Genomic DNA, 17,482 nt, shown 5'->3' on the forward strand with positions numbered 1-17,482 from the left:
ACAGGCTTTTTTCTCTCAAATATTGATCACAAATATGCGTAAATCTGTCTTAGAGAGCACTTCTCCTTTGACGAGATAATCCGTCCCCCCGACAGGTATGGCATATCCAGTTGCTGATTAGACACCTCAACATCCAGCATCTTCACCTCCAAGATCATCTGAGACCAGCCACCTGGACAGCCCAGAATCTCAACATCCAGCATATTCACTGCTTTTATCATCTGAGACCAGCCACCTGGACAGCCCAGAACCTCAGCATCCAGCATATTCACTGCTTTTATCATCTGAGACCAGCCACCCGGACAGCCCAGAACCTCATCATCCAGAATCTTCATCTCCCAAGATCATCTGAGACCAGCCACCCGGACAGCCCAGAACCTCAACATGCAGCATCTTCACCTCCCAAGATAATCTGAGACCAGCCACCCGGACAGCCCAGAATCTCAACATCCAGCATATTCACTGCTTTTATCATCTGAGACCAGCCACCTGGACAGCCCAGAACCTCAGCATCCAGCATCTTCACCTCCAAGATCATCTGAGACCAGCCACCCGGACAGCCCAGAACCTCAACATCCAGCATCTTCACCTCCCAAGTTCATCTGAGACCAGCCACCCGGACAGCCCAGAATCTCAACATCCAGCATATTCACTGCTTTTATCATCTGAGACCAGCCACCTGGACAGCCCAGAACCTCAGCATCCAGCATCTTCACCTCCAAGATCATCTGAGACCAGCCACCCGGACAGCCCAGAACCTCAACATCCAGCATCTTCACCTCCCAAGATAATCTGAGACCAGCCACCCGGACAGCCCAGAATCTCAACATCCAGCATATTCACTGCTTTTATCATCTGAGACCAGCCACCTGGACAGCCCAGAACCTCAGCATCCAGCATCTTCACCTCCAAGATCATCTGAGACCAGCCACCCGGACAGCCCAGAACCTCAACATCCAGCATCTTCACCTCCCAAGTTCATCTGAGACCAGCCACCCGGACAGCCCAGAAACTCAACATCCAGCATATTCACTGCTTTTATCATCTGAGACCAGCCACCTGGACAGCCCAGAACCTCAGCATCCAGCATCTTCACCTCCAAGATCATCTGAGACCAGCCACCCGGACAGCCCAGAACCTCAACATCCAGCATCTTCACCTCCCAAGTTCATCTGAGACAAGCCACCCGGACAGCCCAGAATCTCAACATCCAGCATATTCACTGCTTTTATCATCTGAGACCAGCCACCTGGACAGCCCAGAACCTGAGCATCCAGCATCTTCAACTACCAAGATCATCTCAGACCAGCCACCCGGACAGCCCAGAATCTCAACATCCAGCATATTCACTGCTTGTATCATCGGAGACCAGCCATCTGGACAGTCCAGAACCTCAGCATCCAGCATCTTCACATCCAAGATCATCTGAGACCAGCCACCCGGACAGCTGCTACAACAATCGGTTTACATACTCGTAACCAAAGAATTTTTGCACTAAATGTCAGAAACCATCTCAGGGAAGCTCATCTGTAGCTTGTTGTCCTTATCGGAGTCTCGACCTGACTGCAGTTCATCGTCGTAACTAAATTGAGTGGCAAATGCTTACATTCAATGGCGTCTGGCACGTTAGAGAGGTGTTCTCTTCATGGATGAATTCTGGTTTTCACTGTACAGGGCAGATGGCAGACTAAGTGTATAGCATCGTGTAGGTGAGCAGTTTGCGGATGTCTACGTTGTGGAGCGGCCCATGATGGCGGAGGGGTTATGGTACGGGCAGGCGTATGTTCCGGACAACGAACACAGGTGCATTTTATTGATGCCATTTTTAATGTGCAGAGATACTGTAACAAGGTCCTGAAGCCCATTGTTGTGCCATCCACAACCATCACCTTTCATTGTGGCAGCCTGAGGCACACTTGTGCAATAATCATATGTCTAATCAGAAACTGGATTAGCCACACGTGAGGCGGATGGATTATCTCGGCAAAGGAGGAGAGCTCACTAAAGGCCCCTTCACATTAAGCGACGCTGCAGCGATACAGACAACGATCCGGATCGCTGCAGCGTCGCTGTTTGGTCGCTGGAGAGCTGTCACACAGACCGCTCTCCAGCGACCAACGATGCCGGTAACCAGGGTAAACATCGGGTAACTAAGCGCAGGGCCGCGCTTAGTAACCCGATGTTTACCCTGGTTACCATGCTAAAAGTAAAAAAAAAAAAACACTAGATACTTACCTACCGCTGTCTGTCCTCCAGCGCTGCGCTCTGCACTCCTCCTGTACTGGCTGTGAACCGGAGAGTTCAACTGAGCGGTGACGTCACCGCTCTGCTTTCCGGCTCACAGACAGTACAGGAGGAGTGCAGAGCACAGCGCTGGAGGACAGACAGCGGTAGGTAAGTATGTAGTGTTTGTTTTTTTTTACTTTTAGCATGGTAACCAGGGTAAACATCGGGTTACTAAGCGCGGCCCTGCGCTTAGTTACCCGATGTTTACCCTGGTTACCAGTGAAGACATCGCTGGATCGGTGTCACACACGCCGATCCAGCGATGTCTGCAGGGAGTCCAGCGACTAAATAAAGTTCTGGACTTTATTCAGCGACCAACGATCTCCCAGCAGGGGCCTGATCGTTGGTCGCTGTCACACATAACGATTTCATTAACAATATCGTTGCTACGTCACAAATAGCAACGATATCGTTAACAATATCGTTATGTGTGAAGGTACCTTAACTCAGATTTAGATGAATATGTGAATAACTGAGAGAAAAAGGACTTCTGTGTACATAGAAAAGTATTAGATCTTTGAGTTCAACTAATGAAAAATGGGAACAAAGACAACATTGTTGTTTATATTTTTGTTCAGTATCTATCTATATATACATACACACACACACGCACGCACACACACACACACACACACAGTTGTGAAGAAAAGGATTTTCCCCCTTCCTAATTTCCTATTGTTTTGCATGTTTGTCGCACTTAAATGTTTCAGATCACCAAACAATAAATGTTAGACAAGGCTAACACAAGTACGGTAAACACAATATACAGTTTTTACAAGAAGGTCTTTATTATTAAGGGAAAAAAAATCCAAACCTACAGGGCACTGTGTGAAAAAGTGATAGCAACCTAAACTTAATGACTGGTTGGGCCACACTTAGCAGCAACAACTGCAGTCAAGAGTTTGCGATAACTGGTAATGAGTCTTTTACAATGCTCTGGAGGAATTTTGGCCCACTCATCTTTGCTAAATTGCTGTAATTCAGCCACCCTGGATGGTGTGTTTCTGGTATTTTGGTTATACAACCTATTCACACCACTGTTGAGTATTTTTTACCACTTGCTGCTTCAAGTATTATAGTTTGAAGTGTGAGTAAGGACAGGTGTTATTACAACTCTTAGTCCATACGTCCCAAAACATCTGGCGTAGAAGTAACACAGCATTTCAGAAAAGGAACATCGTACCAACAGTAAAATATGGTGGTGGTAAGGTGATGGTCTGGGGATGTTTTGCCAATTCAGGACCTGGATGGCTTGCTGTGGTAAATAGAACCAAGAATTCTGCTGTCTACCAAAGAATCCTGAAGGAGAATATCCACTGCCATCTAATCGTGACCTCAAGCTGACGTGTACTTAGTTTATGCAGCAGGACAATGATCCAAAACACACCACCAGCAAGTCCACCCCTGAATGGCTTAAGATAAGCAAAATTAAGACTTTGGAGTGGCCTAGTCAAAGTCCTGACCTTAATCCGGTTGAGATGCTGTCGCATGACCTTAAAAAGGCGGTTTATGCTCGAAAACCCCTGCTGCAAAGATGAGTGGACAAAAATTCCTCTAGAGCAGTGTTCCCCAACTCCGGTCCTCAAGAGCCACCAACAGGTCATGTTTTCAGGATTTCATTAGTATTGCACAGGTGATAATTGCATCACCTAGACAGGCAAGCATTCAATTACCTGTGCAATACTAAGGAAATCCTGAAAACATGACCTGTTGGTGGCTCTTGAGGACCGGAGTTGGGTGCACTGCTCTAGAGCGTAGTAAAAGACTCATTGTCAGTTATGGCAAACGCTTGGCTGCAGTTGTTGCTGCTAAGGGTGACCCAACCAGGTATTAGGCTTATGGGGCAATTACTTTTTCACACAGGGCTTTGTAGGTTTGGTTTTCTTTTTTCCTAAATATTAAAAACCTTAATTTAAAAACTGCATTTTAGTGTTTACTTGTGTTAGCTTTGTCTAATATTTACATTTGTCTGGTAATCTGAAACACTTAAGTGTGACAAACATGCAAAAGAATAGGGGGCAAACACTTTTTCACACAACTGTACATACATACATACTATTGTTGAATTATCGGAGGAAACTGTAAAAATAAAGGCAGCGTTTGTTATTTGTTATTAAGTATCAATGAAAATACATTACACACCATTATGTGTTTTGTGTGACAAAAAAACCTTTTAGATCAGCTCAAACTATGAAAATTGCTGGTATACACGAATGATTAAGTGAATAGGAGTAGGGGGAAAAGTCGGTCTTGGTAAATAGTTTAAAGTAGTTGACCCAACACTCAGGAATTTGATAAAATCAAATATATTTCAAAACGGTTAAAAGAATACATCAATATACCCTACTCAAAAAAATAAAGGGAACACTAAAATCCCACATCCTAGATATCACTGAATGAAATATTCCAGTTGTAAATCTTTATTCATTATATAGTGGAATGTGTTGAGAACAGTAAAACTTAAAAATGATCAATGTAAATCACAACTAATATCCCACGGATGTCTGGAGTTGGAATGATGCTCAAAATCAAAGAGGAAATTCAAACTGCAGGCTGATCCAATTTCATTAAAAATGCCTCAAGACAAGGAAATGATGCTCAGTAGTGTGTGTGGCCTCCATGTGCCTGTATGACCTCCCTACAATGCCTGGGCATGCTCCTGATGAGGCGGAGGAATCGGAGGATGGTTTCCTGAGGGAACTCCTCCGACACCTGGACTAATGCACCCGCCAACTCCTGGACAATCTGTGGTGCAACATGACGTTGGTGGATGGAGCGAGACATGATGTCTCAGATGTGTTCAATCGGATTCAGGTCTGGGGAACGGGCGGGCAATCCAAAGCTTCAATGCCTTCATCTTGCAGGAACTGCTGACACACTACAGCCACATGAGGTCAGGCATTGTCCTGCATTAGCAGGAACCCAGGGCCAACCGCACAAGCATATGGTTTCACAAGGGGTCTGAGGATCTCATCTCGGTACCTAATGGCAGTCAGGCTACCTCTGACGAGCACATGGAGGGCTGTGCGGCCCTAAAAAGAAATGCCACCCCACACCATTACTGACCCACTGCCAAACCAGTCATGCTGAAGGATGTTGCAGGCTGCAGATCGCTCTCCATGGCGTCTACAGACTCTGTCATGTCTGTCACATGTGCTCAGTGTGAACCTGCTTTCATCTGTGAAGAGCACAGGGCACCAGTGGCAAATTTGCCAATCCTGGTGTTCCGTGGCAAATGCCGAGCGTCCTGAGCTGTCAGCACAACCCCCATTTGTGGACGCTGGGCCCTCAGACCATCCTCGTGGAGTTGATTTCTAACCTTTTGTGCAGACAAATGCACATTTGTGGCATGCTGGAGGTCATTTTCCAGGGCTCTGGCAGTGCTCCTCCTTGCACAAAGGCTGAGGTAGCGGTCCTGCTGCTGGGTTGTTGCCCTCCTATGGCCCCCTCCACGTCTCCTGGTGTAATGGCCTGTCTCCTGGTAGCACCTCCAGCCTCTGGACACTACGCTGACAGCCACAGCAAACCTTCTTACCACAGTTCGCATTGATGTGCCATCCTGGATGAGCTGCACTACCTGAGTCACTTGTGTGGGTTGTAGAGTACATCTCATGCTACCACGAGTGTGAAAGCACAACCAACATTCAAAAGTGACCAAAACATCAGCCAGAAAGCATTGATACTGAGATGTGGTCTGTGGTCCCCACCTGCAGAACCACTCCTTTATTGAGGGTGTCTTGATAATTGCCAATAATTTCCATCTTTTGTCTATCCCATTTGCACAACAGCATGTGAAATTGATTGTCATTCAGTGTTGCTTCCTAAGAGGACAGTTTGATTTCACAGAAGTTTGATTTACTTGGAGTTCTATTCTGTTGTTTAAGCGTTCCCTTTATTTTTTTGAGCAGTGTATGATGCAAAAAAGTTTGTGGACAAAAACATGATAGGAATGGTAATATGGGAGATCGACGCATTTCGAACCTGTTTCTCCCTGGTTCGGAAACGTAACATGTGTATATAAATATTTAGATGGTACCTTTGTTCATTGTCTAATGACTTCCTCTTATTTTGGTAACTGCTGTAACTCCATCATATAATGAGCACCCCGCCCTGTCTGCCAAGAGCAGGACTCCTCTTAGGGTGACGTCTCTGGCTTATGCACTCAATGTCTCCCAGGGATTAAGTCAATTTTAATCCTGGTTGACGTATGTCTAACATTGAGTATCTTCAGTAACAAATGTGTCAGCCAACTCCTAGATCACATATAAATAAAGATTGGGCCATTATATTATAAAAACGATGAAGAACACCGATACTCCGATGTCGGAAAAGTTCAGTCCCACCATACTGGAGACCCGGAGTATTGTCAAAAAGGTTCTTATCTATAATCTATACCGGAACAACCTGGGCGAGAGGTAAGATTCAGCTTCAGTCACGTGAAATCCCAGGTATAGATACACGAGGACCTTTTTGACTGAAAGGAAGAACTTAAGAGTCATATAGCATTGGTGCAAGGACTGGTTGCTTGTTTTCAAAATGAGCAATGCTTCAATGTGACCCTCTCTAACTCACACACTTAGAACAAGCGCGAATACACGTTACACACAATCATATCACGTTACAACAGCTGGCAAGGAGGAGGAAGGAACACAGGTCCTTCAGACAGCCTTGTCCTGGACCACTGTTCTGACCTCATCCCTCCAATTATAATTATCAGGCCTATGGTATTACGATCCTTCAGCTTCCATAGAGATCTGGTGGGAGTTCGGATGGCCTCACCACCAGATTATACTTTTATGCCCCTTTCACACATCAGCGAAACATAAACATTACATATTTGTGGTTTACAGACCGGATACGGACTGTGATTTCCGGATTGGCCGTAGGTCTCCTTACCTGAACTAAAGAATTTGGTAGGCTGTTGTATTTGTGATCGCGGCCGGTCTGGAAATCACAGTCCGTATGTGGACTGAAACACAAATGCTGCCTTAGACAAATCCCAAAAATAAAGATGTGCTTTTATTTTTCTTAAAGGGATTGTCCACTACTAGGACAGCCCTTTCTAGAACTAAATGTTTGGCGCCATTCCTGAGGTGCCGGGGTTCTTCTGCGGTGTTATAACACGTGGTGCCCGATCAGTGCTGGCGTCACTGTTCCCATCTTTGACCGGATTGAACATGAGGAGGAAGTCCGGGCGGCAGCTGATCTTTGACTTCCTCTTCATGCTCCACCCATACAAAGGCGGAGACAGCACTGATTGGGCGTCGGGCACCACGTGTCACAACACCGCCCCAGAGCTCCAGAACGGCGCCAGCACGGGAGGGGAGTATAGTTTTTTTATTTTATTGGGGCCAAACAAGTATTCGTTTCCTATTAGTGGGTATAATACAAAGAAACAACCCCAGAGAACAAAAGTAAGCAGATAATGGGCGAGACAATGCTTAGGGCAACCACAGAACCCCCACTAGATTAGAAGACTATAAAACAGAAAGCAATTATTACCGCGTGACCCACAGGTGGACGAACAGCCGGGAATGTATATGTGATGTGGAATCCAAAAGTATGTACAGAGGTAAAATTCTGAGACTATAGAGGACTTACAAGGTTGTGGATATTGCTAGGATCCAAGACCATTCAATCGGTTCAGGGCAAATTCTTTAATGCCTCAGACTTGAAAATAATAAAATAAATGACATTCACCCTCTTCGGTCCCTCGCAGCTCCCGTCACGTCCCTTGGTCCCCACCGGTCTTCCTTGTTTAGTACTTGACTCTGGAAATGTGGGGGGAAGGGAATGCCTACTGAGCCGATCACAGGGCGCGGCGGTGACCCACCTCAGCCAGTGAGCCAGCCAATCAAGGAGGGAGACTATAATTTATTTCATTATTTTAAAGCAGGAGGCATTATTTTATTTATTTTTTTTAAATATATATTCTCTGAAGCAAAATATTCAAGACTTGATTTGGAGCTTAACATTGAAAGGGAACATGTCAAAAGGTCAGGTGTTTGCTATATAAGCTGAGAGCAGCGTGCTGTAGGGGCAAGGACCCTGTTTACAGGGATGTGTCACTTATTGGGCTGTGTCTTTCTGTTTCATTATAATCGGTGTTTTATCAGCAGGAGATTATCACTACAGGACAAGGTGTCCAGTGCCTCCTGGTCCAACCTCGCCCCCAGCACTAATTATCAGCTTGCTGTAAATATACAATGCACACAGACCTGAACATACTACAAACTCCCTCTGTCACCTCTGGAGAGGGCAACACTCCATCACACTAGAAACCACGTAGATTACACGCAGGTAGTTTGGCTTGAGTCACCCAATTAAATATTATGTAGATAATTTTATACTGAAACAATAAAGTGTTGATTTTTATTACATTGTTTATGAATAACACTTTGTGATCTACAGTGGGGCAAAAAAGTATTTAGTCAGTCAGCAATAGTGCAAGATCCACCACTTAAAAAGATGAGAGGCGTCTGTAATTTACATCATAGGTAGACCTCAACTATGGGAGACAAACTGAGAAAAAAAAATCCAGAAAATCACATTGTCTGTTTTTTTAACATTTTATTTGCATATTATGGTGGAAAATAAGTATTTGGTCAGAAACAAAATTTCATCTCAATACTTTGTAATATATCCTTTGTTGGCAATGACAGAGGTCAAACGTTTTCTGTAAGTCTTCACAAGGTTGCCACACACTGTTGTTGGTATGCTGGCCCATTCCTCCATGCAGATCTCCTCTAGAGCAGTGATGTTTTTGGCTTTTCGCTTGGCAACACGGACTTTCAACTCCCTCCAAAGGTTTTCTATAGGGTTGAGATCTGGAGACTGGCTAGGCCACTCCAGGATCTTGAAACGCTTCTTACGAAGCCACTCCTTCGTTGTCCTGGCGGTGTGCTTTGGATCATTGTCATGTTGAAAGACCCAGCCACGTTTCATCTTCAATGCCCTTGCTGATGGAAGGAGGTTTGCACTCAAAATCTCACGATACATGGCCCCATTCATTCTTTCATGTTCCCGGATCAGTCGTCCTGGCCCCTTTGCAGAGAAACAGCCCCAAAGCATGATGTTTCCACCACCATGCTTTACAGTAGGTATGGTGTTTGATGGATGCAACTCAGTATTCTTTTTCCTCCAAACACGACAAGTTGTGTTTCTACCAAACAGTTCCAGTTTGGTTTCATCAGACCATAGGACATTCTCCCAAAACTCCTCTGGATCATCCAAATGCTCTCTAGCAAACTTCAGACGTGCCCGGACATGTACTGGCTTAAGCAGTGGGACACGTCTGGCACTGCAGGATCTGAGTCCATGGTGGCGTAGTGTGTTACTTATGGTAGGCCTTGTTACATTGGTCCCAGCTCTCTGCAGTTCATTCACTAGGTCCCCCCGCGTGGTTCTGGGATTTTTGCTCACCGTTCTTGTGATCATTCTGACCCCACGGGGTGGGATTTTGCGTGGAGCCCCAGATCAAGGGAGATTATCAGTGGTCTTGTATGTCTTCCATTTTCTAATTATTGCTCCCACTGTTGATTTCTTCACTCCAAGCTGGTTGGCTATTGCAGATTCAGTCTTCCCAGCCTGGTGCAGGGCTACAATTTTGTTTCTGGTGTCCTTTGACAGCTCTTTGGTCTTCACCATAGTGGAGTTTGGAGTCAGACTGTTTGAGGGTGTGCACAGGTGTCTTTTTATACTGATAACAAGTTTAAACAGGTGCCATTACTACAGGTAATGAGTGGAGGAAAGAGGAGACTCTTAAAGAAGAAGTTACAGGTCTGTGAGAGCCAGAAATCTTGACTGTTTGTTTCTGACCAAATACTTATTTTCCACCATAATATGCAAATAAAATGTTAAAAAAAACAGACAATGTGATTTTCTGTATTTTTTTTTCTCAGTTTGTCTCCCATAGTTGAGGTCTACCTATGATGTAAATTACAGACGCCTCTCATCTTTTTAAGTGGTGGAACTTGCACTATTGCTGACTGACTAAATACTTTTTTGCCCCACTGTATATGCGACCTACGGGACGTGTGATCTATGTGGTTTCTAATGTGCACAGAAATCTGCCAATCAGTGGTGTGTGTGTGTGTGTGTGTGGGGGGGGGGTTATACAGAGAAAACTAAGCAATACATCGCTGGAATCAGGGTCTCAGTCCCTACATGATGCTGCTGTCGGATTACATAGCAAAAAACCTAGTGGCAGATTCCCTTTAAAAACTAAGGGATCTTACAGTACGTATAGAAAGACTATAATCACTTAAAAATAAATACGTTTCTTATATAAAAAAAAGTTGTTCAACCATTTTGCAGTATGAACACGTTACACTTTGCTTACACTTTCTTTCTTTTGCACATATTCAGTGTGTCCATTGCCCCCATGCACCCAGTGTATGACATAAGAATGCCTTGTTGCCATATTCTCGGCATGCAGAGGAACACAACAGAACCCAGAACGCAATGTGTCTGCCCAGTAATTGGGGGTAAATACTTCTTACATAGTGGACATCAGAAGTGTCTGCAAAAACAACAACACCTTATCTGAGAGCAGCATAATGTAGGTGCAGAGATCCTGATTTCAGTAATGTGTCACTTACTGGGCTGCTTGCTGTAGTTTTTATAAAATGACTTTTATTGGGAGCATATTACATTACAGGACTAGTAAACCTGCGGACATGTAGTCCTCCATATTCATGACCTCTGTGTAACCCCACCCCCCATCACCGATTGGCAGCTTTTTGTGCACACTGACAGAAAGCTACCAATCAGTGGCGTGGGCGGGGTTATAAAGAGCTCAGCATTCAGAGAACTGCTAAGTCAGCAGCAGAGAAAACAGTTTATTTAGCACAACTGCAGCACTCAGCCCAGTAAGAGACACATTGCTGAAATCAGGGTCTCGGACACTACATCATGCTTCTCTCAGATGGGGTAGCAAAAAACCTTTAATAGCAGATAGGTATACTTTTTTGGTAGAACGGTTGGCCAAGAGGGGATTTAAAAAAAAAAAAGGCTAAATTTAAAGTTCACATAAAACATAACAGGAAGAGCAGATGTTGGAGGAGATAAACAGGAGCAAGCGGCAGCCAGAAAATGTGCACAGGAATGTGAGGAAATCCATCAAAGGCTTCCTGCACTTTAAACTAAAAAGTTCCACAGCACCGGGACACAACATAACTATAAGTGAGCGCTACAACTGGCAGATATCACATCAGCGCCCGCTGCAAAATAATCAAGGACAGTGAACTGGAAGACAATATGCGGGATAATGCCCCCCCAAAGTAGAGGTCTCCAAGATTCCCTGCCTATAAAACCATAGGATGACCGCCTGAAAGGCAATGTTCACCTTCACACAATGTTTTATATCGCTCATCTGCAAAGTTAAGCAACTTTCTAATTAGTCTTCTTTAAAAACGTAATAAGTATCTTAAAGGGAATCTGTCACGAAATTTTCACTACCTAATTGAAGAGCAGCATAATGTAGGGGCAGAGACTCTGATTCCAACGATGTGTCACTTACTGGGCTACTTGCTGTAGTTTTATTTTTAATCATTGTTTTATCAGCAGGATATTATCATTAGAGGACTACTTGGCCTGCTGCTTCTAGGTAGTCCAACCCCGCCCCCACCACGGATTGGCAGTGTACACAGAAGGCTGCCAATCAGTGGTGTGGGCGGACTTATAAAGGGCTCAGCATTCAGAGAACTGGCACATCTGCAACAGGTAAAACAGTTTTTAATAAAAACAGTAGCACCAAGTAAAGTAAACGATACACTGGTGGATTATAGCTTCTTGCCCCTACATCATGCAACTCTGGAGGGAGCAAAAACCTGGTGAGCGAATCTATTTAAGTCTCAAGAAGATAGAGACACAGAAACAAGGAGAGAAGGCACATGGAGAGGAACTGCAGGATAATACAGCAGCGCCCTGGGTACATACAGAGCTGTCATCCAGCCTATATTACCGGGAGGGACACTCCCACAAGGGAAAAATCATTTATTAGGCTGCAAACTGCATATGAGGCAATCAAAAAAATGAATACCGTATAACTCTGTATTGTGATGTTCCTCTATTATTCCTCCCGAATATTTCTGTCACCATTTCTCATGCTTCAGGGCTGACCGTCTGATAGGGTCAGCGTCATACTGAGCATGGACGCACCCCAACCGGTAACACACAACTGGCAATTGTCATTACTCCTGGAAAGGATAGCGTTGTGCTCTGTAATATGGGAATCTCTGGAGATGCTTTGCGAGGGGATCCATCTAATCACTTAGTGAAGGGCGCAGACATCAAACAGCTCAGCCTTTACTTTACCTTCCACCATGAGCGCAGGCTCCTTTCCTCCTCCGTGTGCCAGCATCTCCTTGCGATATCGTTCTCCCATCACCCTGCAGACAACACATTTTCAGTTACCAACACCGGCATGCTCAGGATCCCACACGGTGACAATCTCACCTTCACTCACTGACATGTAAGGGGTTTTCAAAGATTTTACAAATTCTACCCAAAAGTAGGAAACGTTATAAAACAATGATATGCGGTTAAGCACACAGCAATTTTTTTGGCTCATGTGGTGGATATCCGACAATGACCACGGTTGGGATGCAAAAAACACCTTTTTGGGGTGACCATCTGTATAAAGTTGACTTTCTAGATGAAGGTCAAAAGGGCATTCCTCAAGTTGGCTTTTTAGATGGAGGTCAAAAGGGCACTCCTCAAGTTGGTTTTCTAGAGAGAGGTCAAAAGGGGACTCCTCAAGTTGGCTTTCTAGACGGAGGTCAAAAGGACTTTCCTCAAGTTGGCTTTCTAGATGGAGGTCAAAAGGGCATTCCTCAAGTGGGTTTTCTAGAGAGGTCAAAAGGGGACTCCTCAAGTTGGCTTTCTAGACGGAGGTCAAAAGGACTTTCCTCAAGTTGGTTTTCTAGAGAGGTCAAAAGGGGACTCCTCAAGTTGGCTTTCTAGACGGAGGTCAAAAGGACTTTCCTCAAGTTGGCTTTCTAGATGGAGGCCAAAAGGATACTCCTTTGATCTCAGCTTGGTAAATTGGGGGATTACATAAATGATAGTTGAACATATACATCAGGAAAAAGCTTCTTTCTTAGTATCTTTGTTATTTAAGTATAAAATAGTAAAATAAGATAATTCATTGTTAAAAGTAATGGATCGGATTTTTACGGAGATAGCGATACCAAATATGCTTTTTTCTATATTTTATCATTGAAAAGGGGGAGCAATTCAAACTTTTATAACTTTCCAACTTTTATTTTTCTGTCTCCTTAGGAGACTAGCGCCTGGATTCATCGGATCACTTTTTGGGGGTTTCTGAGATACGGCACCGTCCTAACACAACACCTAATCGTCGCGCACAAGTGACATTATATTCATATTGCATTTCTCAATGACAAGACATTCATCTCCGCCGTATCCGGATCTGTTGCTGCATCTTACGTGTGAACGCATGATAATCCTGAGGGTGAAATGAAACTCTTACCGGTCAAATGGATTTTTCATGAAGCACTGTTTCCACACCATGGAGGCAATCGCCCGAGACATCAAGTAGGAGTAGTATTTGGCACCATAACCTGCTAGATGACTAAATCGTAGTTGCCAAGCCTGCATCAAAACAAACATTATATGTATAAAAAGCAGACAGGGATTCTGTGACTTGGATTGACTTTTTCGAAAGAAAATGGAAAAATGTAAAGAAGAAGTGGAGCCTGTATAGATGATATCTGCTTGATGATGAATATGGCTGAGAAAGTGTCACCAGACAGTAGCATTTCAGAAGCAGGAAATGTAAGATGCCTTATGGTAGTTACAACAGCCGGCAGAAAGTTGTGTGTTCGTGGCTGTTGTAAGCTGCTGGAGAAGTACTCAGACAAACATGAGGCGTCATCCATTACCCATAAGCTATAACGCCATGCGTTTAATGGATTCGGTTGGCGCTCTGAGGCTCTTATACTTGTAGTCAGGGAAAGTTGCAGACATTTACTGGAAGGGATGACCAAATGTGGATAAAAAAGGCTTAAAAATTAATCATGGGATATTCCGTAACTACAAGAAACGTATAATTTATTAATGCATTTTTATTGCAAAATTTACTAGAATTGTGGACTTGAGATTTTTGTGGATGCCCCCTGTCGATCGCCGACCACAATCTTTGGAAGAAAAAGGAAAAGGACTTTACCAGAAACGTGATGTGGCAACGACATATCCCCCTCCCTCAATAAGGCCACATACAGGGTTATTCATTTATTTTACTCACTTACTGTATCTAGTGATATCATCTTCTGCATAACTTTACTGTCATCATCATCACTGTCCCCATCGGGGCTCACAATGTAGATTCCCTATCAGTATGGTCTTTGGAGTGTGGGAGGAAACAACCTGGAGGAAACCCACACAAAAAAGGGGAGACCATACAAACTCCTCGCAGATGTTGTCCTTGGTGGGATTTGAACCCAGGACCCCAGCACTGCAGTGCTAACCACTGAGCCACCGTACAGCCCACTATCCCACACATTCATGTAAATGAATGGCAGGTGCCAGTCCATGTGTGCCTTAGGTGCCATCTTCTCTGTCGGTTACATTAGTGTGCATCACTTAGCGACAGCGAAGTAGAAGGATACAGGAGTGAGCAGCTGCGCCTGTGCAGCCTGCCCAAATTCCCCACTGACCCTGGGGGCTCATGAGAAACTAGAGAATTAACAATAACATCTGGTATTTACAGAAGTGTCCACCACTATAAAGGGGCTTTCGGTTTAGGAAAACCCCTCTTCTCCAGCTGCCGGTTGTTTCTAGTTCACAGTTCTACGGTTGAAAGAAGACAAGTCCATCGAGTTCAACCCAGAACCTGTTTTTTCATTGCTCTACTCGCCCTCCCCAGGTTCAGCACTGGGTCTCCGCTGCCGCTCTTGGTGTCTGCACTGCAGCCAGTATCTGACCTCAGCGGCTCGTGCCGTCTACTAGGGCAGAGCCGCTGAGGTCACTGATTGACTGCAGTGCCGTTGATTTGACATTAGCGCTCAAGAAAACCACAGACACCAGGAGCCCTGGTGGAGACTCAGTTTTTCACAAAACAAACTGAAGCCAAAAAGGAGGGGTTTTATGAAAATCGCTTTAACTTTCCTAGCACAGCGTTAAGTGATATTATCTGCCACAATATCTGCCATTTACACTCACAGACATGTCCACTTCTGATTATGGAAGTCAAAGAGAGTCAGAGTCCAAATTTTTTTATCAGAGTCCAACGTTTTCTCAGAGACCAACGTTTTTTCAGAGACCAACGTTTTCTCAGAGACCAACGTTTTCTCAGAGACCAACGTTTTCTCAGAGTCCAACGTTTTCTCAGAGTCCAACGTTTTCTCAGAGACCAACGTTTTTTCAGAGTCCAACGTTTTCTCAGAGACCAACGTTTTCTCAGAGACCAACGTTTTCTCAGAGACCAACGTTTTCTCAGAGACCAACGTTTTCTCAGAGACCAACGTTTTCTCAGAGTCCAACGTTTTCTCAGAGTCCAACGTTTTCTCAGAGACCAACGTTTTCTCAGAGACCAACGTTTTTTCAGAGTCCAACGTTTTCTCAGAGACCAACGTTTTCTCAGAGACCAACGTTTTTTCAGAGTCCAACGTTTTCTCAGAGACCAACGTTTTCTCAGAGACCAACGTTTTCTCAGAGTCCAACGTTTTCTCAGAGACCAACGTTTTCTCAGAGACCAACGTTTTTTCAGAGTCCAACGTTTTCTCAGAGACCAACGTTTTCTCAGAGACCAACGTTTTCTCAGAGACCAACGTTTTCTCAGAGTCCAACGTTTTCTCGGAGTCCAACGTTTTCTCAGAGACCAACGTTTTTTCAGAGTCCAACGTTTTCTCAGAGACCAACGTTTTCTCAGAGACCAACGTTTTTTCAGAGTCCAACGTTTTCTCAGAGACCAACGTTTTCTCAGAGACCAACGTTTTCTCAGAGTCCAACGTTTTCTCAGAGACCAACGTTTTCTCAGAGACCAACGTTTTTTCAGAGTCCAACGTTTTCTCAGAGACCAACGTTTTCTCAGAGACCAACGTTTTCTCAGAGACCAACGTTTTCTCAGAGTCCAACGTTTTCTCGGAGTCCAACGTTTTCTCGGAGTCCAACGTTTTCTCGGAATCCAACGTTTTCTCGAAGTCCAAAGTCTTCAGAGAAGTACACATTTATAGGTAACATGGAGCCTCTGGATAATTGTTGACCAGCATGGCATCCCTGGAAAGTATTGTCTTATCTCCACCTTGTGCCATACATCTCAGGTTAGGTCAAATTTAGGGAAACATCCTGCAAGTGGACGTGGGAGGTTGTAAACAGAATTGGATCGCACTGAGAGGATTAGAAATCTTCTATACATCTATAGTCTATAAAAGGCCAGTGCTACCAAGGGACTGTTCACATGGGGAAAATAATCTGCAGATTATTTTCACTATATTTTCCAAGCGGAAAATCTGCAGCTTATTATTACAATGCCAACAAGGTGAATGAGATTTTACCAAGTACAGTTTAAAAATGAAAAAAAAAAAAAAATAAATAAAAATATCTGCAGTATGCCAATGTTTACTGTGGATTTCACCTTTTGCCATCCATATGGCGAAAAACCACAAGTGACTCAAGCAAACTTTGCCATGGATTTGTTGTGGATTTTTTTTCCTCATGATTCTACATCCTGTGTGGACATACCACCAATACATACAGGCTCAACTATTGTGAGGTGTCTGAGATTACAAAAACGGACAGGCCAATTTTTCAAAAGCAGGACCACTTTGAGCATTGGCTGCAATACCAGGAATGATCTGCTGTCAAAAGTGGCATCAATTCTGGAAGAAGAAAAATATATATTTTTTTATCATCTTACACATTCATCTCCATGGATTGCTGTGCCGTAATGAAGGTGTGAATGTAAAAACTTGGACACCGCATGTTGGTCCCGGCTGGTGAAGGATGCGGGCTTTGTTCTATACCTAGTAGGATACTACATTTCCAGAGAAAAATGACCGCCGGAGGCAGAAGGTGCACCATCAGCTTACATTACAGGTAATACTGGCTCATGACAGTCTATACAACACCGGGCAGATGCAACAAGTCAGAGAAGGGGATTAAGATGTTCCAGCCATTAATTACCCTGATTTGCTCGGGGCCTGATATGTGCCATGTACAGATCATGTCGCTG

General features: G+C 44.2%; 1 protein-coding gene across 1 annotated transcript in view; it reads right to left on the reverse strand.

Moving 5' to 3' along the window:
* The window catches only part of MIPEP (mitochondrial intermediate peptidase), a 123,733-nt gene that overhangs the window by 23,157 nt on the left and 83,094 nt on the right, over positions 1-17,482 (reverse strand). The window contains exons 17-18 of the mRNA XM_069759123.1: positions 13,781-13,902; positions 12,604-12,677 (exon numbers count right to left, since the gene is read on the reverse strand). Coding sequence (XP_069615224.1) covers positions 12,604-12,677; positions 13,781-13,902 — 196 coding nt within the window. The remainder of the gene's footprint in view (positions 1-12,603; positions 12,678-13,780; positions 13,903-17,482) is intronic.

The sequence above is a fragment of the Ranitomeya imitator genome, chromosome 3 (genome assembly GCF_032444005.1).
Source record: "Ranitomeya imitator isolate aRanImi1 chromosome 3, aRanImi1.pri, whole genome shotgun sequence".
Taxonomy (NCBI): Eukaryota; Metazoa; Chordata; class Amphibia; order Anura; family Dendrobatidae; genus Ranitomeya; species Ranitomeya imitator.